The sequence below is a fragment of the Vitis vinifera genome, chromosome 19 (genome assembly GCF_030704535.1).
Source record: "Vitis vinifera cultivar Pinot Noir 40024 chromosome 19, ASM3070453v1".
NCBI classification, from domain to species: domain Eukaryota; kingdom Viridiplantae; phylum Streptophyta; class Magnoliopsida; order Vitales; family Vitaceae; genus Vitis; species Vitis vinifera.
Genome location: NC_081823.1, coordinates 7764070 through 7790882, shown reverse-complemented (window position 1 = coordinate 7790882; position 26813 = coordinate 7764070). Strand labels below are relative to the sequence as shown.

Sequence of the window (26813 nt, the reverse complement as noted above, 5' to 3'; positions counted from 1 at the left end):
AATCATATTTAAAAATATAAAAAAATATTTTAATAACAATTTAAGTTTTCAAACAACCTTTTATTTTAGAAAACATGGTATAAAAGTTTTTAAAAAAGATTTTCCAAAAGATATTTTAAAATTCTTTTCAAATAGTCTTTTTTCTATTTTAAAATTAAGAAAAATACTTTTAAATTACTTGATGAAATAGACTTTAGAATTTTTTTACTCAGTTTTTAAAAGAATTTGTTTTGTAAAAAAAAGTTTAGTGTAAAAGGAAAAATATTATTTGTTATTATAAACACCATTTTAAAATTTTATACAAAAAAATATATCTCAAAAATACTTTCCAAACAGTCTCAAACTCCCCATCAAAACGCAGCGTTTTGTGGATGACACACCCTCAAAACGCAGCGTTCCAACCTCCGCCTGCAAAATCACGCCTCACCAGATCGCTAACTCTGAGAGAACCACATCGCAGCCGACGTAGCAGCCAACATGAACACTGACATTACCGCCTCCGAGAAGCCGCAGTACCCTGTTATAGACCGGAATCCTCCCCTCACCAAGGTTGTCGGCAACTTCAGCGCTCTCGATTACCTTAGATTCGTCACCATCACCGGCGTCTCAGTTACAGTTGGCTACCTATCCGGTACTCTCTATTTATTTGCTCTGAAAACGAGGGGAATTGAAAATTGATTCGATTTTGGAAAAACCCACCTCTGTTTTGCTCTCAAAATGGAGGAAAAGTGGAAAAGATTTGATTGTGGAAAAACCCGATTCAGATATAGGGTAAAAGTTGTGTTGGTTGTGGTTGTCTGAAAGTATGAGTTTTTTCTCGGTTCCAAACAAATAAAAAAAAAAAAAATCGAATTTGGAAAAGGCCCCATTCCAATTCAAATAGAGGGCTCATAGTGGTGTTTTTTTGTGGTTGACTGAAGGGTTGGATTTTTGATCGGGTTGCAGAAAGTGAAAAGAAAGAGTAAATTTGTCTCAGCAACCAAACAGAGTGTCAACGTGTGTGATTCTGGTGTTGAGTCTAAATCCCTGTTAGTTTCTGAGAAACGAGAGAAAATGTAGAATCTTTTTCTCACATCTTAATGTTTCTTTACTCCATTTGGGTTGCTTTGTAAACAAAGGAAAGTTGGTGAAAAGAAAAAGGTTGGATTTTGGGTTGTTATTGTTTTGATTGCAAAAATGAAACAACTTTACCAATTAATGTGTTAGTTTCAGTTGAATGAAACCAGAGATTCATAAATTTATTCTAGTTTATTTTCTTAGTATCAAAACAGAGTGTAGGCTTGTAATTTTCTGAATGTTCCTTTTTCTGCAATGGTGATTGATCTACAGGAATAAAGCCTAACATCAGGGGACCTTCAATGGTGACTGGTGGTTTAATTGGTATCATGGGGGGATTCATGTATGCGTACCAAAACTCTGCTGGGAGGCTCATGGGCTTCTTCCCTAACGAAGATGAGGTAGCACGATATAAGAAATAGGGACTGCTTTTTCGGGTATTTGGTTTGGATTTAGCAAAGGAATTGAAGCAAACATTTGGGCATTTTGAGTTTTGCTAGCCATTTGGTGATATGCGAATAATTCGATATTCTTGTTGCTTGTAACCTTTGTCAGTTTAAATTCTATACTCTGTTTTGTTGAGGCGATGCTCCATCGAAACTGTTCTTGTTGGACCCTTCAATGGTTTGATGTTTGCTTTTTCTGCTCACCCTTTAAGAGTCTTATGTCCATCTTGGAATAAAATTGGTGCTGGGTGGTTTGATTTTCTGAAGATTGATTATCAATGACAAATTTTCAAAAGAAATAGTCTATGCCAAATATGAAATATCTTTGAATTTATTTGAATTTTTGTCAATGGGTAATGACCTGATCAGAGAGATCATCTGCAAGCCTCAAAAATCTGGTCTTTGTTTTCTTCTTTAATCATCAAATACCTGCTCTTTACCTACAGCACAAACTGAGAAAATGGCTTTTCAAGTTGTTATAAAATTCGGCTCTGCAATTGACTTGAGCTGGATATCTTTAACTTGGCCTTTTAGATTCACCTGCATTCATTAGGTCCTTTACCACATTCATCATGCATGGTCTTAACAAATGTGGGTTTAAGATCATTGTCTTGGATGATGTATATGTTGTAACATTTTACTCCGCTTATGTAGTGCTTCCTCTTTTTATTTTGAATTTCATTTTGTGGAAGCCTTTTGAGAATGCTAAGTTGCTGTAGTGAGATATACTTCTATAAAATATTTTTGCTTTAGTTTCTCTGTTTCTGCAAAAGTTTGCTTGGCAGATTGTTGACAACCGGGGTTTGTAATCTAGGAGAAAACTACAGGTAATGAAGATTCCTTTATTATGTACACCATATGCTAAGCACCAAAATTGTATTTGAAGATAAAAATAGTAAGTTTATAAAATGATTTTTATTGATCCAATTGATTTCTGATAGACAGTAGTATTTGTAATCTTTCAAAGATTTGAGACCATGCATGGAAGGAAATGGTTGACTTAGAAGACAAGTTGATCCAAAAGAATGTAGTAATATTTTGAGTTTTAAGAGTAGTTGTTAAAAACTTACAATAGAATGATACATATTTTATAAAAATCAATACGTATTGTAATCTATATCTTATCTTAATGTATTTTGTGATACACGCACACACAATACAAGATACGATGCATAATACAACAATATAACCATATACACACCTTCAACTATTTTTTATAATTTTTAAAAAGAATTATTATATTAATCGTTTAAACCTTTTTAATATTTAAAAAGTTAGAATTGATCATAAAAATGAGGGAAAGAAGGAGAGGTAAAATAATCTTATAGGAAAAGCTACATTCTTATTGTCTGAGACTATATTAGAAATTAAGTAAATTTATTCTTATGATGAATTTTGAAGAATTTTCATTCGAATGATTTGAATGTTGATGTTGAAAATGATGGTGACCGATGGATAAAAACTTTTGCTTAATATATTAGTTTTTGTTCTTTGGGATTTTTTTTTTCAATGGGAAAGGAATGACAACGAACATGAAAAGTCGGAACTTCGGGATGATACATAAACACACATACACACACACACACACATATATATATATATATATATATATCAATAACATAAATAAATACATATGCATAATTAGAATTTGGAACTAGGAATCAAATCTAAAATTTAAAAGTTTATATTTATGGATTTTGTGATGAACCGATACATTAAACTCATATTTTATTGAATCGAACTTTTCAAAACTCTAGTATTTAATAGTTTCATATGTTATGACATTGTTTAACTCCTTAAATCTTACTATCTTTCATCAAACTGGTTATATATTATTTTATACTTCATACTACTACTATAACTATAGATGCACATGTATGCACGTTTATTTCTATTGTTTTTTCCATATTAAAAAAATTACAAAATACAATATGGAAAAAAAAAAAAAAAAAACAATACACAATACATTTTGAGTTAACAACTATGGTTTTAAGAATTTCAATTCTATTTATTTATACAGTTAGAAGCAGATGTTTAGAGAGGCAAGTTACTTCTGGCTTAAAAAGAAGGCATATGTTGTTAAACATGGATTGCAGATATGATTTTTTTAGCAGGTTCACTTGGAGCAAAACTATGAATGGTATTATTGAGTTGGAATTTGGAGAGAAGAGAAGCCTTGCGTTTGTTGTATAAAATTTCTTGTAACTATGAATGATATTATTGACTTAGGATGGACTTTGGTGAAGGGTGAAGCTTGATTTTGTTTTATACAAGTTCTTAATACTGGGTAATTTGTCTATCATCAGAACATTTATGAACTCCAGAGTAATTTTTCAGTATTTGTGCCTCTCATTTGGGCAAGACTAGAGATCACAAACCTAGTCTATGCTGTGGGTTTTGTCAGCAACTTTGGTGATGTGGTTTGGGATTCGGGATATCCTCTGTTTTGAGTTCTTAGAATGGCTTCCACTAATATAGAAGTGAATGATTTTTCTGATGTCTCAGCCATTAGGTATAAAACAGTGCATCACAAGAGATAACTGATAGACCTATAATCAAGCTAATGCAGACTCTGGAAATTCAGTAATCCATCTCAGCTGTTCAGCAATGTTGTTCACCTTTGGAATTTGCTCCATACCAACATCTTCTAGAATTGTATGGAAAGGATAATTGGGATTTTTGGCTCTCCCTGAAAAGAATCATGCATCTACAAACCCATCTAATCTTTCTGGCTTTTGTTTCAGAAGTTGGTTGATTGGGTTGGAATATGGGGGATTATGGTTCCTGAATTCATGGATGGTCTGTGGAATGCAATCCTGTTTAGATGTTGAAAAATGCCAGGGGAAAAAATGGTAGGCAAAAAAGGCATCTAGTAGCAGCCGAGGACAGAGGGCAACTGCAAAACTCAGCTGACTCTTCAGGTCTGTACCATGTATAGACCTTAGCGAGGAAGAAGGAATTTAAAGAAGCTTGAGCTCAAAACACACTTCCAAAGTCTCCAATGGTGTTAGATCCATCCATGAAGAAGAAGAAAGACATTGATGATGAATAGTACCACCATATCCAAGCTTGTGAGGGCTTCCTCCGCTATCAATGGGGAGGTCACGCCAAAAGCCACATCTACAAGTAATGCAGAGGCAGCAACATAAGCTCACTTCCAACTTGGGCCTGAGTCTTTGGACATGGCACAAGCAACCATCCCAAAATCACCACACTGAAAACAAAGACTGATATCTGTTTATGTAGCATTAGATTAAGAGTGGATTTAAAATGAATTATTTCTCATAACTATTTCTATAATTCTGGTTTTTCTCTTTACAAGCAAACATAAGCTTACACTCTCAATAAACTAATTTCACAGAGGAAGCCATTCTTTTGAAAAAAGAAGAAAAAAATTGCTTAAATGTAAAGCTGTGATTGGCTACTTAAGGTGGACCCTCACTAGATTGGATGTGTGGTTGGCGCGAACCCAAACGAACGAAACTGCCGTGGACCAATTTGAACTGCCAACACTCACAGACTCATCTCCTTCCTCCACAAAGTGACTGCTCAGCTTTAAACCCAGAAACCATAACCATGGAAGCTTCGTTATCTTCTTCACATGTTCTTGCCTTTTCCAGCTCCAACATCTGCTCAAGAAGTTCAGTATCAGTGCCCTCTAAATCTGCTGTCAGTTTCATTAGCAGAAGCAACCTTTTGCGTAAATCTCGCCGGCAAACAGCAAGAGTTTCAGTGGTCAACGATGTCTCTGCTGTGGCAGACCCGGCTCAGGTGGAGGTCACCTGGCAGATTGTCGTTGGAGCCTTAGGTAATTCCTTTAAAATTTTGAGCCTTGGTTTTTATAAATTTGCCTAAACGCTAGATGGTCAAATTAAGCAGTGGAGTAGAGGATTTTTTTTCCTACGTTTTCTCATTAACCAAACAAAACATAATTCAAGCCAGTTCCTTTTCTCTATTGTCTTCACACATTTTTTTATTTTTTTGAATTCTCTCTTTAAATTCTGCAGCTGGAGTGACTCCTTTTATTGTGGCAGGGATCGAGTTCAGCAAAAGAATTGTGAGTATCTTGTAGGCTAATTTTACCCTTTAAATCTTTAAGATAACCTGCTTGCATTCATGGTGCTTGAAATAATTGATTTGAGTACTGATTGAGTTCATAAATCACTCTGTCAAACCTCTTTGATATGGAAAAGATGAGCTCAACTTGGTCTCTAATAGACAAGTAATGAATGAGAAAGCTCACTATTAGTGACTTCAATAAATTTAGGGAGACTTGTAGGAAATTTGGGTTAAATGAGGAAAGAAAACCAGGAGGAATATGCAGAATTATGAGTGAAGAGGGTATTTCAAACCCAATAAGATCATGAACTTATAGATTATGCAAGTTCACCATGCATCTTCTCACATGAATGTATGATAATTGAGATAATGCCTTTGTATGGTTCATTGACACAGAATATGAAGTTGTTTTTACATTCTATGCCAGGTTGCCCAGAAGAGATGTGGGGTATGTGGAGGATCAGGGCTTGTTCTGAGGGACAAATACTACTTCCGGTGCCCTGGCTGTGGTATGATTTTCAATACTAGTTCACTCTGTTCTTTCTTAACCTGAATTACAATCGCGCATTTTCTGTAGATATCTTGTTAAACTGATAATCACTCATTTCTTGATTGGTTTGGTGGTAGGTGGATTTCTCCCATGGCAATCATGGAAGAGATTTTTTTCTGGTTAATTTCTCTGGTTTTCAACCATAGAAGGTTGAGTTAAGTATACAAGTTTGGAAACCGAAAAATGCAGGGATGGTGATGCTTTTATAGTCCCTTGACTCCCAAGTTGCTGGATAGACCGGAAGAGGAGAATGCAGTGGACAGTTAATTTCATTGATGTATATGCAAGGAACCTTACATGATAACAAGAATACTCATTGATGAGCATGTCTACCTAATATTTTCTCTACATCATGTCATATACTGATAGTTTCAGTTTGTGGTAAGCCTTGTAAAATCAAATTTAGGGATAGATTGGAAGAACTAGTGTTGCTACTGATACTGAAACATATAATTTCAATGGCCTGCCACATATGCTAGGAAGGGGGTGTGGCAATTCTTAGTCTCGATGATACAGAAATTTGGTTGTTGTGCAGCAAGGTACTTATTGTTGAAGAAATTAGACTGGTTTTTGGACTAAAAGATTAGGATTGTCCCATGGTACTGTTGCTGTCATCCAAAGTGGGGAAACTTTTTAATGCAGTCTCTCTATGGTTGTTGACTGACTGGAAGGGTGGGTGCAAATTTCAGACCAAGACATGGGGTGGTTGGGTGGTGGGGGTGGGGGGTAATGGCTATTGTTTCCTATTGAATAGCTTCGACAATGAGAATAGCAGCGGTACCATGGATGCTGCCTACCTACCAAGCAGTGAAATTTTGGCAATTTTGGAGGATAGCAGCGGTATCTGTACCAGTGTCTGAACTCATGTTTCTTAGTCCTAATTTAAAAGTACAATCAAAGTGATCATGTGTTTCACTCCACAAGCCTGATGGAGCATATGAAACTCGAAAATGATAAACTAGACTAACAATGTTAGTTTAAGAACATAAAAATAAAACAATCTATATAAAAGTATACGAGATTTTAATTAACGTGATTCGGTCAAACATGTTTACCATACGAGATTATGATACAACTTATTATTTAAAACTCCTTTCCTCGTATCTTGACCTTGATTCAAATTAATCGAGTCAGGGTGCCATGGCTCACGTTGTCCATGTCCCACTATCTATGATCCACATAAGCCGCTGATTCATTCCCAGTTCCCACTCTGCTTCACATTTCCACCATGCCGACATCATCCGGGTCTGCTTGCATGACCTCATCAGGCCAGGGCGACTTTGACTCTCTTTTATTCTTCTTTTTTGAGGGAATCCAACATAAAGAACTGCATAAAATTACAGCTACTTGACTAGTTGAGCTGTTCATCTTTGATTAAGCTGTTCTTCTTTTTTGGCCTAATTTTCAACACCATTACTAACTTTTTGGCTTTATTGTGGTTGGTCATCTTTGAATATTTTATGCACTAGCTTTGAATCAAAAGCATTTAATGCTTCAACTTTGTATGAATGATTTCATTATGCTTTGCCAAAGCTGGTCTCTCCAATCAATTTCTCACTTCCCTCTTTGAAAGAGTTAGAAGTTTTCTCTTTTCAAAATAAAAAAATAATAATAACTTTCATAAAAAAAATTCTTAAAAATTTATATTGACAAAGTAACCATTTTAAAATTATTTAAAAAATTATGATATAATCTTTTTTTTGAAAAATGATTTATAATGAGATAAGATAATTCCATTTTTTTATACAAAATATTTTATTTTTATATAAAATAAAATATACTAGGGGAAATCAAACCCAATTCTAGGTCCACATGTCTCAAAAACTAAAAATGATAATAATAATAATAAATAAATAAATAAATATTACAAGTGTGTGATGCAATGCTGATGAGAATTTTCATTGACTTTGATGACAATATTTTTTTATTCTATGAAAAGGGATCGAAGAAAATAAGATTGAAGGCAACAAATTCAACCCAATTTCAAGGGTAATTAAGATTTTCTTAGTGGGGGAACCCATTGTTTTTCAAAGGGATGGAGTTTATGGTGGTGTTCATAGCAAGACAAACAGTGTAGGACCCCCCATGGGTATGGGGAAGGGAAAGATAGAGAGGACAAAAGGAGGAGGTTGGATCCTTTTTTGATGGGTCAATTCAAGTTATTCAACTCCCCCACAACAAGCCATGGGCTGTGCTGTAAACAAACCCCTCCGCCATGAGCTGGCTGTGCTGTAAACAAAGGAAGAAGATTTCATTAGTGGGCTAAAAGTTAAAACTTGAAAATAATAAAGAACCAAATTATGGGTAATGAAAGTGGTTGTGGGTTGAGAGTTGGAGGGTTGAGGAAAGGCGATTGAAGATAAGGTGGGTGGGGCAGAGTGGAATTATGGTAGAGAAGAGAGTCAACCATTTCATATTCTCTTTGTAATTCTTTGGTTACATTTACATTCCATTCCAAAACATCTTAATAAGACATCATTTTTGGATTGAAAAGGGGAAACCCCCTTCCTTTTTCTTGTCACCTTTCTCTACTTGATTGATTTTGTTTGATTTAGGATTTTTTTTTCCAAAAAAAGAAGAAAAGAAAAAAGAAAATATTGCATAGAAAGATTTGAATAAATTTGATTCAAATCTCTTCTTTTATGTCCAATACCCATCTCAAAAATAAAATAAAATCAAGTTCTAAAAAAGGAAAAAAAAAAGAAAGAAAAAAACTAAATTACTACTTTTTTTTTTCAATTTTGTCTATTTACTTCTTTTGTAGAAATGAAATTTTTGCAAATGCGTAAATTTTTAAATAATTTTTAAAAAATTTAGGAAGTATTTGGATATTTTTTATTTTTTAAAAATATAAATATTTATATAAAATATGAGTAATCTTATAAATAAATAAATAAATTTTGAGGTTCTATTTTCTATATTTGAAATATATATATATATATATATATATATATATATATAAAATAAGTGAGTTATAAGCTATCTTTTTTCATTTTAAATCGTAGTTTTTTTTTCAAAAAAAAAAAAGAAAAAAAATTATTTTTATACAAAAGTTAAAATTAAGATATTTAAAAGGATAATTGTGTTTTGAATCTAGTTCAACCCAAAAATTAAGATTTGGTTCATATAAGTTTACTATTTAAACCTAAGAACTGGAGGGTGAAAATTGAGAAAAATGATATGAATTTTTTATTTTTTCTAAAATAACTTTTATTAACTATGAAAAAAATTAAGAGTCCAAAAAGATTAATTTAAATTTTATTCCTTTTGCAAACCTTAGTAAAATTTAATATAATTTAGTGATTTGAAAAAAAAAATACACCATTTTCCAAAAAAATAAAAATAAAAATAAATTATTATTATTTAAAAATCAAACATCTTGCAAAATATATATATTTAAAATTATGTATATAAAAAATAACTAAAAATATGTTAAATTTATTTTTTTAAAATGATATATTTTTTTAAAAAAAACAGTTATTAAAAAAAAATACATTTTCAGAATAATTATTAAAAAAAATTTAAGATTAAAAAAATTTTCAAATATTATGATAGAAAATAGTTTTAAAGGGTATATTGATATTCTCATATTTTATATTATTTTAGTTAATTATGTAATTTTTATGAGTTAAATCTTAATTTTTTTTTTTTGATAAAATTAAATACGGTGAAGCGGTAATCACATCGCAGTGTCTCATCATGAACCTTTTTTTCCTTTTTTAAAAAAAAAAGAAAAAAGAGAGAGAAAAAGACTGAAGTGTGTGGGGTTACACGTGGACTCATAACCGTGTGGGACATAGGCCCATGTCGGAGCCGTGTGGTACTTCCTTGGTTAGCAAATTACAGAATACCCTCTGCCGTCCACGATAAGAAGACCAAAATGCCCTAACTTTTCATTACCGTTGAAAGGTGCTTTTACGGTCCTTTTGACATCCCGCGTACTCTTATTTCCATGAAATGACCATAATAACCTCTACCTTTTTTCAATCAATTTGTCAGGCTCTTATTTCGGGTTCCAAAGAAATCAAGTTGAATTCATCCCTGTTCAACTTAAATTAATTTTATTAATTTATAATCAATTTAGGCTTATTTTTATTTTTCAACAAAAATGAAAAACCAAATTTCAAATTATGATTTATATTAATATTTCTCTATTTTCATCTCTCTCTAGGAAAATAAGATTTTTTTTAATTAATTAAATTTATTATAAAGTTATTTTGCATGGTTTTGAAATTTTTAGTCTATTATAATCTACATCTAAATTTTTTATTTTTTTTACTTATATATAAAATTTAATTCTTTGAAGTCAAATTTAATAATATTAATGGATAACCCAAATATATTATCACCATATATTACCAAACAAGACGTTATTGTCTAAAAGATTAGTGATAAAACTGATTGATGATATCCCATTGTGTAATCATCTTTGACTAACAAAATTTTCACACCCAAAATTGGGCACTCATTCATTGTAATCATAATTTCAATGAGAAATAATTAAAATCCATATCTGTTTATCATTATTAATTACATCAAAATTTGTAAGATAATAAGACCGTTCATGAAGGGCTTTTTGGCCATTAAAACAAAGCAAAATTCAACCAAAATTGTTCATTAAGGCAATCATGGTGGCAAGACTGTTGTTCTTGGAAAGGCAGAGGGTACTTTGAGCTGAAGATCTGTTGTTTATAAAAAAAAGATAAGTTGCTGCTGTGAGCATAGGCCCTAGAATACTCGCTAACTGCTCTCAGCCTCACACTTTGATCTGTTGTCCCAGCTTTGAAGCAAAGCAGAGGAAGAAGCCCGTAAGCAATCACACGAGGTTTGTCAAACACCCTTGAGTTTGATGTTGAAAATTGATGTGGGTGGAAATTGAATTCTTTCTTGTTTTGATATTTACTCGACTTTTTGTTGCTTGAGTAAGATTCTTGGACATCTCTTGCTTAATTTATGATTTTTTTGGGAGTTTTCACCCCAGAAATGATGAGGGTGTAGGTCGTTTTCCATTGGTTGACAAGCTTTGGCTGGGATTTGCGCTCTGAGTTCTGTTTCTCCGAGGTGTTTCATGGTATGTGGAAACGGGTTGGTGGTAGATTTGAGAGCAATGGAGTTTTTTTCTTGGGGTCTGAAATTTGGAAAGTGAATGACCCATTTGGCTTGGTTTCTTCAATTCTTCCTTTTTTCTCTGTTTTTTTTCCTTAATTCTGAAACCTCTGGTGGTAAGTTTGAAATTTTTAGTGGAAGGCTTGTTTGGGATCTCTCTCTTAAAAATGATTTGTTTTTATGTTGAGAAGTTTGAATGTGTGTTTTGTTTGTAGAAGGAGGTGGTTGAGGTTGAATTCCAAGGTTTGGCTTAGATTATGTGTTGAAATTTTCCCATTCTTAGAATATATGTTAAGAAGGGGCATGTTTTCTAGGTTCCAAGATGAAGCTTTAATCTATTCTGTTTGGTTTCTAGGAATACTTGGGCTCATGTTTGGTGGGTAAAATCTGATTTTTACAATATTCATCAATTTTGCAGTCTTAATCACAAGGTAGAACCTTGGATGTATTTCAGAGGATTTCTTTTCTTGTAGAAAATGCATCTCATTTTTTCCCAAGCTTGTAAGCTTGTTGTTTTTGAGTAATTTGTTGTGTACACCATTTTTTTTTCTTGCATATGTATTAAGAATGTCTAGATTAGTGTTGAATAAGATTGTCGTTAATTCACATCTTTTATTGCATTACATGTCAAAAGGAAAAATTTTACTCAGTTGCAAGCAGTCTTCTATGTTAAGAAAAGGCAAATGATGTGCCTTAGCAGTTAGCGCTCCCTGATATCTAGTAGCGTGATTTACCTTTTCTTAGCCATTTATACCTTTGTTGCCTCAAATAGAAGGGTAGTTTGTTCAATTAATCTAAAAAATACTTGCTTTTTTCTGTCACTGAGATCTCTGTCGACTTCTCTGAACCTTTCCATTGAAATTGCTGTAATGGTCTTGTTTACCTTCTTCGCAGAATGTGTACATCAGTTCTTTAAATCTTGGCCAAGCAGAGTTCATTCAGAGGTACGAGAAATGACAACTTGAGCTGTGAGTTGGGTTTTGAGAATATTTCTAGTGAGATATTCCCAGTATTTCTGCAATACCAAAAGACTAAGTTATTCCCAAATGCAAGCCTCTCAGAAACATGGAATTTCAGGTAGGTCTGGCAGTTTCTACAGCCAGCCTGTGCCACAGGATGAGTCTTGTCAGTGGCCTATCCTTAATATAGAGCACCACTCATGCTCTGATGATGGCAGCCAAGGGATGCACTTCTCTGGCCCGACCTATTGTGAGCAATACGGCACCCATGAATCATCCTCAGCAACTGGTAGTTTCCCCATCTACAATTCTCCATCTACTGTGAGTTTCTCTCCTGAGGGCAGCCCTGCGTCGCAGCAGGATTCTCAAACATACCCATCAGACCAGCTTCATTCCCCTGAGAATGGACATGGCTCTCCAATAAGCGGATCCTGTCTGACAGATGATGTCAATGAGCTGAGACACAAGCTCAGGGAATTGGAAACTGCTATGCTGGGGCCTGATTCAGACATTCTTGATGTGCACGAAGTCATTCCACGTGAACTCAACAAAATTTCATTGGAGAGGGAGAAGTGGAAACAGATGATGGAGGTGATCTCCAGAGGAGACTTGAAGGAAGTCCTTGTTAGTTGTGCAAAAGCAGTAGCAGACAATGATATATTGAGGGCTGAATGGGGGATTTCGGAGCTACGTCAGATGGTATCGGTTTCTGGTGAGCCAATTCAGCGGTTAGGAGCTTACATGTTGGAAGGACTAGTTGCAAGGTTGGCTGCTTCAGGAAGCTCCATCTATAAAGCTCTAAGGTGCAAAGAGCCGGCAAGTGCTGAACTCCTCTCATACATGCACTTGCTCTTTGAAATCTGCCCATACTTCAAGTTTGGGCATATGTCTGGAAATGGGGCTATTGCCGAAGCAATGAAGGATGAAAGCAAAGTCCATATAATTGATTTTCAGATTTCACAGGGCGTCCAGTGGATCACCCTAATCCAGGCTCTTGCGGCTCGGCCTGGTGGACCACCACAGATCCGTATCACAGGTATTGACGATTCTACATCAGCTTATGCCAGAGGGGGAGGACCCAGTATTGTGGGACAGAGGCTATCTAGGTTTGCTGAGTCATGTAAAGTACCATTCGAGTTCCATGCTGCTACCATTTCTGGTTGTGAGGTTCAGCTCGAAGATCTTGAGCTTCGACCAGGAGAAGCACTGGCTGTGAATTTTGCATTCATACTGCACCACATGCCTGATGAGAGTGTTGACACTCAGAATCATCGTGACAGACTGTTGAGGCTGGTTAAAAGCTTGTCCCCCAAGGTGGTGACTCTTGTTGAGCAAGAATCCAACACCAATACTGCTCCATTCCTTTCCCGATTCATTGAGGCCATGAACTATTATTTAGCTGTTTTTGAGTCAATTGATGTAACTTTGCCAAGGGATCACAAGGAGCGGATCAATGCTGAGCAGCACTGTCTGGCCCGAGAAATTGTCAACATAATAGCATGTGAGGGGGCTGAGAGAGTGGAACGACATGAACTTCTGGGGAAGTGGAAGTCACGATTTCTTATGGCTGGTTTTACTCCCCACCCGCTAAGCTCCTATGTGAATGCCACCATCAAGACTCTGCTGCAGAATTACAGTGACAAGTATTCACTTGAAGAGAAAGATGGAGCTCTCTATCTTGGCTGGATGGACCGAGCTCTAGTTGCTGCTTGTGCATGGAGTTGAAAACGCACCAACCTTTACACATGTTTCCTAGATCTTATAGTTTAGAACTGTTGGATTTTGTACCATGCATTTAGTCTTAAAACTTTGTTCAGAAACATCAGCCACCGTTATAACTTATGAGCCTTTGAGAGTTATATTGATTAATAGCGTCCATAGTCATTTTCACATCATTAGTAGCTGAAGTAGAATCTATTTGTCTTTAGTGTATGATCATCTTCTAGTCTGGGTGGTAGTATATTTTTATGTTCACAAGGACTGAAAAATGAGCCCTCTGATATAACAAATTGCAGAAAAACTTTACACAAAACATCTCAGGTAAAAACTATGACAAAGCAAGGAAGTACAGCACTTGGATTTCTCACAATCAAGTATTCTAACTTGGAGTATAATCCTCCAACTCTAATGGAATCATACCTGTCTTCGCTTTCCCTGTCCACCATATTAACTACTCTTCCAGCTATAATTCGGCAAACTATCACGGCCCTCTTTGCATTTGCCCCCTTATAAATGGCAGGTGTGTTCCCACTTGATGTCGTGCTGCATGAACTTAATGCAATCCCATACTTCTTACCATATTCTGTGTCAAAACCCGATTGAATTATTCTACAGACTTGACAAGTGAAATCCTTGCAAAGCTCAATCACCCTGTTTAGCTTTTGGCTGCAACAGTTCATCTGTGTGCCATAGAATTGTAACAGCTCATTGCCATCCACAACGCATCTAGGATGCCTCTTGTGTTGCTCATACGCTTTCTTTTTTATCATCTCTCTGTACTTCTCAAACCTTTCAAGAATCTCTGAGGAGTGCTTCACCCTAAGGATCCTTTCAATCTTCCGAGAATCCCTGGAGGGGCTTGTTGCTGCTGCTCTGAATATCATCTCAATGACGTTTCTTGATGAGTCTTCAACACTGAGCTCTGCTTAAATGCAACATGGACATGCAAAATAAGAACAGTATTAAGCAGAACCAACTTCATCATCTGTAAGCATAATATTGGGAATGTCCAATGATGGGCGAAGGACTCACTTTTCGTTTTGGAAGTGATCTTTACACTTTGTAGGGGATGGGGAATGGGGACCATGAGGCCAATCTTAAATTACTAAAATACAAAAACCAAAAGGCCAATGTTGGGTCTGTCCAGTACTCTGCCAACATTCATTTTGAAAATGTTCTTTCCATGGTGGGGATTCAAGTGGAAAACTCTAGACTCAGTAGGCAACAGGAAAGGAGGACCATAAAACCATATTACATGTATTTGGCACAATCCAAACACAATGAGGATGTTGTATTTGTCATAGTCCCCATCTGATAGAGGAAAAAGTTCTTACCACTATATATACTGGTTTGACCTAGAGTGGACAATATCTACATAATTGGGAATGAATCCTTAAAATAAATGAACTGGTTTCTTATGCTATGTTTGGTTCCCAAAAAATTTGAGGGAAAATGCAAGGGAAATAAAATACAAAGGAAAAATAGAAAGAAATAAAAAATGAAGGAAAATAAAAAAATAGATTAAAAGTTGATAAATTATTTTTTTTGTTACTTCAAACTTATTTTATTTATTTTATTTCATCAATATAAAGATTAAATAATTTAAATATATATAAGTTTTTAATTAGTTTTAATTATATTTGATTTTCTTTGATATTTTTCATAAGACAACCAAACATGAAAAAATCACTTTCCTTTGCATTTTTTTTATTTCCTTAGTATTTTCTGATAACCAAACATAACCTTAAGCTATTAGCTATCATGGACCAGTTATAATCTTGAATATACAGTGCTCATTATCATGTTTCTCTGGGGTTTCTAGCTTAGTCTCCCACATGGAAAGATCCTGACTATCTAAATTCTATCCTCATTGGGATGTTTTTCTCTTGCAAGAGCAATGCTTAGGCCATCTTCCTAGATGACACTGGTAGTGATTCAGAGAAACTCACCATAATAACGTTTCCGAATGTAATTTCTGTGGAAAATGACTTGATGGACTGGAGTGACTGGACTTTCCACCTGAAAAGGTTCCTCGCCACTTGAGTCTTCCTGCTTGAGAGCACTACTCCTGTCCTTGACAACTTTTTCCGGCCAGTAAACCACATCTGAGAGCTTACTTCGACAGTCAACTTTATCCTTCAAGTACACCCACATTGCATCCATCACACCCTAAACAAATTCTACTGCCTTTACACTGTTATATCCTCGCAATCTACCAACCAAACAGAAAACAAAAGACTGTTAAAAAAATATGGTACTTGTATATAGTTCCTTACTCGTCATCTCATTAGCCCGTATCTGGTTCACTTCTTTCATTCTGACAGGCAGATTACCTACATTCTCTACTAGCCCAAATGAAAGCAAATATTATACCCCAAAAAAGGTGTAGAATAGAGGAAATGATACTAAAGTTTTGGTAATAATAAATGGGAGTTGGGTGCAGAAAATAGAGGTATTAAAAGTTGGGTCATACCTTAGAAAGGGTCATTGCAGCAGGGCTGTAAGTCACAGACAAATTCAAGAGAGATAGCAAAGTTGGCACCCAAGTCTTGTAGGTTCAGTGTATACTTGAGCTACTGATGGCTGTATCCATCCACAGTATGAGTGCAATGACAAAAGTGAGAATTTAAGGGATTTTGGATTCTACCGTGCAGTGCATTTAAGGCACCCCCATTCTCTTCACAAAAACTAACAAAAACCGTATTTGGATTGTCCCCTTTTGCATTTGCTTGATGGTGAACCCTTTGGTGGTTTACTCCAAGAGACCTCGCGGAAACATCCGAACCACTCAATTTATTGTTAGGAAGTGGGATTTCAACACACCCATAGGGGTTCAACTCCTCTATGGGAATATCAAGATTTTTCTGGAGATTTGCTTACCAAGTTGAAGATGGGAAGCCAATCATGAGGTTTGTCCACATCTTCCTACACGGAACAAACTGATCTCTAGACAATCCAAACCAATGTTTCAATGGGCGCTATGGAGAGTATTGAGTTGTTTATACCTAAACACAAGTGGGTAATTCACAAGCACTATATCAAGTATTCTTTCCATTTTAACCACCCGTTTGGTACAGTAACAAGAATCTGAAATTCAGATAATGCATGAGATGCATCACAAGAAAATCAGAAAACCTCAAATATTCTGACCTTAATTATACCATCTCAAGTCATAAATACAGACATTCCTTTGAAAAAGCACAGCACAAAAGCTAAACACTACAAATTTAAGGTGGTGTTTATTTTTTTTACTTTTCACTTAAAGCAATTTATTTTCAGAATTTAGGTTGTTTGTTTTTCCACTTTGTTATGACTTATTATAAACTTTTTATTAAATACAAAAAACCAAACTATGTAATTTTTTCTAAATAGAAAAAATAACATATCAATTTTTTTTACTTTTTAATGCTTAATAAAAATAAAATACTACGAAAACAAACAACCTAATATTTAACACTATTAAACATTAAGATTCTATTTAGAATTAAGTAAAAAAACAAACACCACCTAAGCATTTCCAACTACACACCTTCCATTTCCAGCACTATGAGCTACAATATTTGCCAGAAAACTTTGCTTGTATCAATTTCATATTTGTAAGCAAGTATTGAACTCAGAGAAGGTCATGTGATACAAAAAGCCATTAGATACAGAAGGCCATTGCAGAAGGCTGTTAAGTGCAAGGTAGATGGAAAAATATGTGACTTGTTTCTTGGAACTTGAATACTTGCCCTTTTTCTTTTTCTTTTTTGTCATCTTCCACCCATCGAAATAGAGAGAAAAACCACTTCATTTTTGTCCAACTTTTGGAAGCAATATCATGGTCCCATTTATATTCTCCCCATGTTTGGTGGACCTGGATTAGAGGAATGGTTCAAAGGTGAAGTTTCAATGCTATGGCTTTCACCTAGGTTCTCTCTAAATAACATGTTTCTTTCTCACTATTCTTTCAATGAAAACATTTTTTTTTACCGCAAATGTCCATCACAAAAAGTTTAATTACTGTATAATGCTTTAGGTTGAATTAATACATTTTTGGGTGATAACATTGTATTACTTGTATTTAATTTGTCTAGTGTGCAAATATTTTCTTTTTGGCTGCTATTTTTTTGGAAAATACTAACTAAATTGTTTAAAATCTAATTCCGATTCAATCAGAATTGACCAACTTGTTTCGATTCCCAAAGTTGGTTAAAAAGACCTAAACCAAATCGTACCCATCCCTATCTTGCAAAATAATCTGAAACAATCAATTCAATGTCTAGGCAAGTAGGCATTGAGTTTTCAAATCATCCACCAGCCATGGGAATTTAACTTCCTTGTAGAAATGTTTATCAAGTTGAAGACAGGAATAATCCCTCCCTACCTACAACAGAGACAGACTGATATCCTATCCACCCAAACCAATGTCTCAATGGGCAGTACAGAAGAGTATTATGTTCTCTATCCTAACAATACCCGAGTACAAGTAGTTAATTCACAAGCATTATATCAAATATTTCAACTTCACAAAGATGGTCAATCATCTGTCTCACAGCAACAAGAGCTTCAAATTCAGATAATATATATGAGATGCATTCACAAGACAAACAAGAAAACCTCCAATCACACTGTGATGCACATTACTTGAGCATCTTCTTGAACTTCAACAGGATTCAAACTTCAATTACAACATCTCAAGTCATAAATACAGACATCCTTTGAAAAACCCCACCAAAAAGCTAAACATAACAAATCTAAGTATTTCCAACTAGAGACCTTCCATTTCCAGCACTATTGAGTTACAATATCTGTCTTTGATGTCAGAAACTTTTCCTGTATCAATTTCATATTTGTACACAAGTTTTGAGCTTGGAGAAGGTAATGTAGTATAAACAGTGATTAGACACAGAAGGCAATTGCAGGGAGGCCTTAAGAGCAAGGTAGATGGAAAAATGTGACAACCTTGTATTTTCAACTTGAATGCTTGCCTTTTTGTCCTCCACCCATGGAAATAGGGAGAAAAACCACTGTATTTTTGTCCAGCTTTTGGAAACATTATCATGGGCCCATTAGTATTCTCCCCATGTTTTGTGGACATGGATTGGAGGAATGGTTTAAAGGTGGAGTTTCAAAACTCCGGCTTTCACCCAGGTTTTCTCTAAATCCATACAGATCCATGCCATTGTTTAGAACACCATAGTATCTTGAAACTGGGGTTGCTTGAACTGCCTGAAAATTGGAATTGTTAGTGCGGGTTTGGGTTAGAACAAGTTCAGCATGCAGTGTTTGATGCTGTACATTTGGTCTATTCTCAGAAGCAGAGTTTATCCCAACCCCAAGATCAAGACTGATTGTGTCATTTTCTTCTGATCTAATCATTGGCATTCCATTCAGAGCTACTTGTCCTGCTGCGTCATGGCTATTAGTCCTTGCAGTTGGTACATCATGATTATGTTTTCCTTCATATGTGGTTATCACTGCTTTTGGATCATGGGATGCTCTCTCCACATGCTTCCTAACAGGGCATCCAGCATTCGTGCACTTGTAATAACTCCTGCATAACAAGCAAGCATGAGAAGGAGCATTGTAGATCTTATGGGTAAACATGCAACTAAATAAAGATTAAACCCAAAATCACATTGCATGAAAACAGACATGAACATGACACCACATATACAAGCTAACACAGAAAATTCACGACAACAGGTATCTGGATATTTATATATATCAACGACCACCTCACAAGATTCCCTTCTCTCTCTAACCCACCAGACAGCCAAAAGAAATCCCTTTGTAACTTGTATAGCATTGTTCTGACCAAGGCAGGGAAGATAAAGAGTGGGCCCAGGCCAGCAACCTCAACAAGTACTTCTGCTACGCGTTTGTCTCCCTCTCTTGAATTTTAAGTGAGTCTCGGTAGATGCAAGGGAAATTTCCTAGGTGGAAGCCTAGATAAAGCCACCCAGGTCAAGGACACGATAAGAGTTTTATAAGGAGTCAGGTTCACTGATTATGTTAACCATTATCATGTTTATGCTGGAGACTGAACAGTTTTATTCATAGTCACCAATTAGCTTCCAGTAATAAGCAGTTTCATACAAACAGATAAAGTCTAAAAAGTGGATTCAAGCATTCAGCTACTTAACCAAAGTTCCATTCCACTTGCATGTAACTTCTAATTTATTTTATGATTTGTTAATTGTTTATATGCCTAATTGGGTGATGGACTTCTAAATACAGTTATATGCCTTATGATGTGAACAGCTTTTACATGCCTAATTGTCTATTTATGAAATTATGGCATGCTATATGTTTCTATAGCTATTTGTCACTATATATTGCAGTAAGAATGTATCTCCATTTACTATCTGTTCTGCACATCTATGTTACATGGGTTCGGGTTCGGGTACGAGTGTTGGGTGTGGGTACGAGGTTTAGGTGTCTGATGTTTTGCATCCTAAAATCTTAGGACATAGGAATTCAGTTGAAAAGAATCTCAACTATATGGGCAGATACTTGGATACAGCATTAATGAAAAATAAATTAACACTTAACATAAGCACAATAAGAGAAGTTATCGATAATACTAAATGGTTAAAATTATATTTAGAAAATATGCTTATTATATTTTTTCTTTTTCATTAAGATGTTAAGCATTATTTTATTTTGATATTATCATTAATTGTACATGAAGAACCTATTTACTATAGGCGGCCTCTTATTTTATGGGATGTTGAGAAAAAACTTTAAGAAAATATTATGCCACATTATTAATATACTTTGATTAGTTTAAAACTTTAAAAGTTTATATTGATTTTGAAATAAAAATCTTCCAATACATCATGCGAAAAATATGACTTTTCTATATTAGTTATCGCAATTTATCTTTATTTTTTTATGATATTTATCTTGATTATTACATTTATCTTCAAATTTTATCTATTATGATTTTTTTAAAATTTTAAAAAGAAATAAAGCACTTCTTCAATTGTAAGAGTTAGAACTTAATTTGAAAGTTCTTTATTTTTTCATACAATTTATTTTATACTATCTTATATAATTTAAAAAAAATAATAAGAAAGAGAAAAAGAGTGAAATAGTTGTATGTTGTATTTGGTGCAAATATAAGCATAATAAAAATAAAGAAAGAAAGAAAGAAAGAAAGAAACATAATGCAGATAGTCCTATGTGATATAAGCATATTCGACAAGGATCTCACACCCACACCCATGTTATATAGTGTCAGCATGGGTATTTTGGCTGAAATTAATGTGTCCATGTATCACAGCTACACATCTAAAGTTTTCACAATGTTTTTGTTTATCATTATATTTTTATTTCTTTTGCGATGGACTGGCTGATTCATTTTTTATAAGCCCTTACGTGGTTGTTTAATGTATGGTCCAGTAGCATTACAAATCAATATTGACTACTAGCAGGCAGTTTATATTTTAAAAAATAAATAAAACCAAAGTCAATCTACATGGTTTCACATGGAAAGGGAGCTTAAAGACTCACAAAACCTTCCTACTATTCTACCTAAATTGGGGTTAGGTAGGCACTTCATTGTGCATACACAGACAGAAACTTTTTTTTTTTTTTTGATAGATAAACAACGATATATAAAAAGGGCCAAAAAGCCACAAAGTATACAGGGGGACACAGACAGAAACTTTGCTAAGCAATGTTGCATTGAGGGATCAAAAAGTCAAATGATAGAAGTGTGTTGAATGCTACAGGAGTAAAATATCTCAAGAACTCATGCTCTAAAGGGAATGAAGCTCTAGATACTGGCAAACAACTTGGAGGATGATCACGATGCTGAGGAAGAGGGAAAAAGATGTACAATTAAGTTAGAATAACTCCTTTTTCTCTACGGAGATCTATTCTCATTACCTGGGATCCTTAAATGCCCATTATTGATGCATGTGTTGGCTAAAATGATAAAAGAAATACAATAAATAGAAATGAATAGCAAAAGCTCAGATCTGATGCAAATGGGCACATGGAAAAATGCTTAATGGGCCTCAGAACAAGTGTCTCAGATTCCAATATATCTGTTCAGTGGTGCAATATACTACTGAATTGTACTGCAGCATTGTCAAATGCCATCCATATTTTTCATAAGTTAACATGATTCAATGTCATGGAAGACAAACAGATCATGGTTAACAAGCTACTGAAAGCTCAAACTTTTACAAGGTTAATGAAATCAAATTGACAAACATGCTGTGATTGCACAAATTAAGATCGCAGAAAGATTGGGAATGCTTGTATGCATAGGTGATGCAACAGAGTTCATTTTCCATCAGTATGATGGTCAACCATTGCCCAGTGAAAGAACAAGGTTAAAATACTCATCAAATATGCATCAAAGTCAATTGGCAGAGTAGTGAAATTAACCATGTAGAAGGGTCTGATTACTAAAAAAACTTGACTGTATGCCTCATCAACAACAGTTAAACATACCTCGGATTAGGGTTGCCTCTCACCACTTTCTGCCCATATTTGCGCCACCGATACCCATCATCCAGTATGTCAACCTCACTCAGAGTTTGAACAACAACACGCGGTTCTCTGATAGGCTTAACCACAGGAGTGACATCAATCCCACCAATTTCCATCTTCCTAAATAAAATATTTTGGTAATTCATTGGTTAATGCATGGACATAAAGCAGGAAAAAAAAATATGAAATCTGTGGAACAATAATACCTCCGCTTTGACAATGGATCATCTTCATCAACCTCATCAAGGATAGCACCTTCTACAACATCATCATTTGCTGCAACAGGCGATAGTTCGGGAGTGCCATTGGGGTCGATGTTGTGGGCCATCTGGCCATATATGCTGGGTGACTTGTCTTCAAAATAAAAATCAGCCCAAAAAAATAATTAGTATGTTCATATAAAGAAAATTACCAAATAGATAGATCACATATAAGGTTCCTTCCCTTACCATCTCGACCAATTAAAGATGAAACTTTATCAGGTCTTTCTTCTTGGACAGGTAAAATAGCACCAGAAGCATATCGGCGACTAGGTTGAGGTTTAGGATGATCATGCGTACCCTTATAGATGATCTCTACTATCTGTCCATCATGAGCACGTTCAAATAGCTTTTTTACCTCACAGTTAGGATGTGTACATTTGTAATAGCTACGTGGAAATTCACTTCCTTTAACATGTTTCTGTCCATATTTTCTCCAATTATATCCATCCTCAGATGATCTCTCAACTACAGCCGAAGGCCCAATTCCTTTCTGATCAGATTGTGATGCTTGGACCCCATTATTGGGATGCCCTTGCTGGTTTAGCTCATCAGAATCAACTTCAGCAGGTGCACTTTCCAATGATGTCACCATATGCCCAGGTGAACATAGACTCAATTCATTTGAGGGTGCCATCATCTCACTTTTAACTGTAGGTGATGGCATTAATGACAGATCTGGATGCTGGGCCTGAACTGGTATGAAGGGCTTAACTTGCTGGTGGTTAAGATCTGCAGAAACCTTGAAAACAATGGAAAATGTAAGGTAACCAGTTCAAGCATACTTGGAGCACATGTATATTGAAATTCAAGCCATGATAACCCATAAGGAGCTTCATCTATCAACCCATGCATACTTGCAATTAAAATCAAGAAACTTAGCCATAGACATGCAGGCATTGAATGCAGACAACTAAATAAACAATAAGAAAACACACTGTCAGACACCTCCAGCAGATAATGGAGAATAAGAAGGTAATGTTAGTAATAACATGAAGAAATGGATGTTGCAGTCCAATTTCTACCACGATTCCAATATTTCTAGTAGCATAATATATCTTTTCAGATACTTAATTTCAGTGAACATTATGCATGTTAAGATATAAGTATTATCCTTTTGGAATACAGGTAAATGAAAATGTAAAGAATTTCCCCATGAAATCTAGATCCATGCAACCATCTGACCATAGTTTCATACTGAAGATAGAATATTAGTGTATTACCTAGATGCCATGCATATTTCCTACACAAATCATCATATTAACCAAATAAGAGTTCATGAGGACATTACCGGTGATCCCACCAAGAATAACCCTGAAGCAGAATTTGATACAGTGTGGGGTTTAAACTCAAAGGAGCCAGATTTTCTTTCATCAAATGTATTACTATTGGAGCAATTAGAAGTTGACGAGAACATACTGGAGCCAACAGATCCGTGAATCATTTGAGGCTTGGCAAAGGAACCAGTAGTTGGGGAAGGCTCAACCTGCAAGAGAAGAGAAAAGTTAACAAAAGCTATTGATTGGGAATTATTTTCTCCAACCATCCATGACAAAAAACAGTCTTTGAGACAAACAAAAGAGAAAACAAAAAAAGGTAAAGAAGATATAGGCATGTTATATACACTCATGCTAGCCTCAGAGTCCTAAACATCAAATCACCCAGAAAGCTCAATAAAAAATTTTGCAAAATCAACAACAGTTTCCTCTCATCCAAGCTAAGTAAACTGATCGCAGCAATTCTAAATTATACCAAAATGAACTAAACTGCACAAAGGACAAAAAACTTCCCAAATTTACCCACCAATGAGGAGCACTACCCATGACTTCATTTCCATATACTCAACTTGAACCAATACACCTTTAATTTGGGAAAGCTATGTATGCACACAGAAATGCATCATCAAATGTGAGAGTTGGAACATTACAAACAGAAAGGCCAAGCACCAACAAAAAGAGAAGATTCATCTGTGAAAAAACAACACTGACATTAAAACAAGAAAAGCTTTACAGTTTCTAGGGAAAGACATATTCCCAAAACAAGTATATAGAACAATCGGTACCAGCATAAAGGAGCCAACAAATAATAATGCAAATGCAAGCATCGGAATCTAACGGTCCCAGCATTGAGCACCCAAATATAAAATTAAATTGCAAAGAACCCAAAAGAACGAAAGCTAATAATCAAAATCAAAAGTCATATTTCGAACTAAAAGAACGGCATATTTTTAATTCAATAACCATATAGTGCACATCATTCAGGTACCAAAAGTGCTCCACTAAAGCCACTTCAAAGCTAGAAACGCTTATTATCTATGAAAACCCTCTGTTTGGTCTCCGAGAAAATAACAAAAACTTAAATATTGAATCTTCCGCAAATTTTCACCGGTTGTTTCCCGAGAAAATCAAACTACTTTACTTAAAACCTAAGGTTTCAATCGATTTCCGAGAACCCAGAGAAAAATGAGTTGTAGTTCCCACGAAAGAAGAAATTTAGTCAATTACGTCCCGTGCAGCAATCATTTAACTGAATTCGGCTGAGCTTGGAAAAAACAACACAACTTCCTCCACTTTTCCTCAGTTTTCTAGCGAACCCAAAAAGCGTCCAAAATTCAAAAAGCTGCTTCCTTTACATTTCCCTCACCCTTCCCAGCGACCAAAACAGATCCAAATCGAAAGAGGAACAAAAATAAAAATAAAAATAAAAGTATGAAAGGACAAAACCTAACCTTCATGTTGGAGAGTAGAACGGGGGAGTCGAGAAAGGAGGAGGGGCTGAGACCGGAAGGGATGGTGAGGCAAGGGGAGCGAGAGATCGGGAGCTTGGCGGGGGACATGAGGCGGTAGCGGGCGCCGCCGTCAGATCCGGAGGCGACATTGGAGGAGTGTAGAGGAGGTAGAGAAGTGGCTTCTTTGGAGGAGTTGTGCGGCTGAAACGATGACTCCTCCATTCTGGGATTCCACATTCAGTAGAGAGAGTGTGTGAACAAGAAGTGGCTTTTCCTGGGAAGGAGCAGGCGAGGGGTAGTTTGGGGATTTAGCAGCAGTTGTCTTCCTCTTACAACTTTTCCACCTTCAGAAAATCCTGTTTAATTGATTGGAGTTTGGGTTGGGTTTGTGCCGTGTTTACGCCTATATGTATTTTGCACTGTGGGCTTCTTTGTCAGAGAAGCTGGACAGACTGAGACCTAGTTGACTTGTCTTTTTCTGCATCACCCTTTTTCCCCCCCCACTTTTTTTTTTTTTTTTTTTTTTAATATAAAAAAAGGTGTTTTTCAAGAATACTTTTTTATTTAAATAAATAAGAATAAGGAAGATAACTAAATTGGTTGGGCAAGCCAGCCATAATTACAGTACAGAATAGTTTGGTGAAGCAGGGTATAGCGGTTAGCAGTCTGTTCTCTCGCCTGCCTGCCCTGCTTGCCCATCCATCTATCCAAGGTTGCTTCCAAACTCAAACAATTTCAAGCTTGCTATTACCAGGGAGGCATCATGTGCCCTGAATTATTTTCGTCTTGTATTTTCCCAAGTAGAGAATTATTATTATTATTATTATTTTACAAACCCATTTTTCTAAACAATAAAATAAAAAATAAAAAACCTAAGAGCTAAGGGTTAGGTCACGGGAATAAATGAAGTTTGGATGGAGGAGGAGGGTGAAAGACGTTTGGAGTTTGGAGCAGAAGAGGTACGGGGACATGACTGAAAGTGGGAAGAGATGAGATAATTGCGAACTCCACCAACGTAAATTATTTGTTATCTAGGACTTTGCCCAAAGAAGCAAAAATTTATGGACCCAAACTGCCCTTGATGTGGGATACTTGAACCTACTCAACAAACATTTCTCTTAAGCTCAGTTGTATGGCAATTGAGCTGCACCCCTCAATAGGCCTCACAAAAGCTCAAATGTGGTAATCAACTACTGTTTCAGTATTAGACACTGATAATCTCCACTCAACCTCTTTTCCCATTGTGGGGATCATCATCTAGTGTATTTGGATCACTATCCCCTACCCAAACCCCCCCTTTCTCCAACATTTGAGCAAGGCTCCTCCAGCTCCACTGTCGGTTTCAGTAATGGTAAACTTCATCTCAGAACATCTATCATACTAACAATTTGAGCCCTAGATCCATACCTGGTTGTCCAATCACCCAAGCTTCAGTTTCAC

General features: G+C 35.5%; 5 protein-coding genes across 7 annotated transcripts; 3 read left to right on the top strand and 2 right to left on the bottom strand.

Annotated features, from left to right (window-relative positions):
• Positions 1 to 336: 336 nt before the first annotated feature.
• LOC100255436 (uncharacterized) lies at positions 337 to 1705 on the top strand. Its single transcript, XM_002273968.5, has 2 exons — positions 337 to 631; positions 1330 to 1705. The coding sequence occupies exons 1-2, from the start codon at positions 478 to 480 to the stop codon at positions 1476 to 1478; spliced, it is 303 nt and encodes a 100-aa protein (XP_002274004.1). The 5' UTR covers positions 337 to 477; the 3' UTR covers positions 1479 to 1705.
• Positions 1706 to 4912: 3207 nt separating this feature from the next.
• On the top strand, positions 4913 to 6459 carry LOC100250451 (uncharacterized). 2 transcript variants are annotated; one of them, XM_019216874.2, is made up of 4 exons: positions 4913 to 5310; positions 5537 to 5559; positions 5989 to 6070; positions 6189 to 6459. In XM_019216874.2, the coding sequence occupies exons 1-4, from the start codon at positions 4953 to 4955 to the stop codon at positions 6233 to 6235; spliced, it is 510 nt and encodes a 169-aa protein (XP_019072419.1). In that variant the 5' UTR covers positions 4913 to 4952; the 3' UTR covers positions 6236 to 6459. The 2 variants fall into 2 exon arrangements, with proteins under 2 accessions (XP_019072419.1, XP_002274080.2); XM_002274044.4 differs by having other exon boundaries at positions 4924 to 5310; positions 5510 to 5559.
• Positions 6460 to 12263: 5804 nt separating this feature from the next.
• Positions 12264 to 14045, top strand: LOC100250258 (scarecrow-like protein 21). Its single transcript, XM_002274067.5, has one exon. It carries the CDS (start codon positions 12264 to 12266, stop codon positions 13899 to 13901), a length of 1638 nt encoding a protein of 545 aa, XP_002274103.1. The 3' UTR covers positions 13902 to 14045.
• Positions 12667 to 16494, bottom strand: LOC104877617 (uncharacterized). Of its 2 annotated transcripts, XM_010646240.3 has the most exons (3): positions 16369 to 16494; positions 15845 to 16107; positions 12667 to 14817 (listed from the first exon to the last, which is right to left on the bottom strand). In XM_010646240.3, exons 2-3 carry the CDS (start codon positions 16056 to 16058, stop codon positions 14213 to 14215), a joined length of 819 nt encoding a protein of 272 aa, XP_010644542.2. In that variant the 5' UTR covers positions 16059 to 16107; positions 16369 to 16494; the 3' UTR covers positions 12667 to 14212. The 2 variants fall into 2 exon arrangements, with proteins under 2 accessions (XP_010644542.2, XP_059591657.1); XM_059735674.1 differs by lacking the exon at positions 16369 to 16494 and having other exon boundaries at positions 15845 to 16355.
• Positions 16495 to 18422: 1928 nt separating this feature from the next.
• Positions 18423 to 25871, bottom strand: LOC100245137 (probable WRKY transcription factor 20). The gene is made up of 6 exons (XM_010646218.3): positions 25374 to 25871; positions 23937 to 24131; positions 22835 to 23387; positions 22592 to 22739; positions 22347 to 22505; positions 18423 to 19431 (listed from the first exon to the last, which is right to left on the bottom strand). The coding sequence occupies exons 1-6, from the start codon at positions 25608 to 25610 to the stop codon at positions 18936 to 18938; spliced, it is 1788 nt and encodes a 595-aa protein (XP_010644520.1). The 5' UTR covers positions 25611 to 25871; the 3' UTR covers positions 18423 to 18935.
• Between the last annotated feature and the right edge of the window lie 942 nt (positions 25872 to 26813).

What these genes read in the sequence shown, in the direction of transcription:
- LOC100255436 (XM_002273968.5), top strand. Translation starts at nt 478, where the DNA reads ATGAACACTGACATTACCGCCTCCGAGAAGCCGCAGTACCCTGTTATA. An exon ending in TACAGTTGGCTACCTATCCG is followed by an intron (nt 632 to 1,329) that starts GTACTCTCTATT and finishes ATTGATCTACAG; the next exon opens with GAATAAAGCCTAACATCAGG.
- LOC100250451 (XM_002274044.4), top strand. Translation starts at nt 4,953, where the DNA reads ATGTGTGGTTGGCGCGAACCCAAACGAACGAAACTGCCGTGGACCAAT. An exon ending in TCGAGTTCAGCAAAAGAATT is followed by an intron (nt 5,560 to 5,988) that starts GTGAGTATCTTG and finishes ATTCTATGCCAG; the next exon opens with GTTGCCCAGAAGAGATGTGG. An exon ending in CTTCCGGTGCCCTGGCTGTG is followed by an intron (nt 6,071 to 6,188) that starts GTATGATTTTCA and finishes GTTTGGTGGTAG; the next exon opens with GTGGATTTCTCCCATGGCAA.
- LOC100250258 (XM_002274067.5), top strand. Translation starts at nt 12,264, where the DNA reads ATGCAAGCCTCTCAGAAACATGGAATTTCAGGTAGGTCTGGCAGTTTC.
- LOC104877617 (XM_010646240.3), bottom strand. Translation starts at nt 16,058, where the DNA reads ATGGATGCAATGTGGGTGTACTTGAAGGATAAAGTTGACTGTCGAAGT. An exon ending in CATTCGGAAACGTTATTATG is followed by an intron (nt 14,818 to 15,844) that starts GTGAGTTTCTCT and finishes GCATTTAAGCAG; the next exon opens with AGCTCAGTGTTGAAGACTCA.
- LOC100245137 (XM_010646218.3), bottom strand. Translation starts at nt 25,610, where the DNA reads ATGTGGAATCCCAGAATGGAGGAGTCATCGTTTCAGCCGCACAACTCC. An exon ending in ATCTTTAATTGGTCGAGATG is followed by an intron (nt 22,740 to 22,834) that starts GTAAGGGAAGGA and finishes TTTATTTTGAAG; the next exon opens with ACAAGTCACCCAGCATATAT. An exon ending in GATCCATTGTCAAAGCGGAG is followed by an intron (nt 22,506 to 22,591) that starts GTATTATTGTTC and finishes TATTTTATTTAG; the next exon opens with GAAGATGGAAATTGGTGGGA.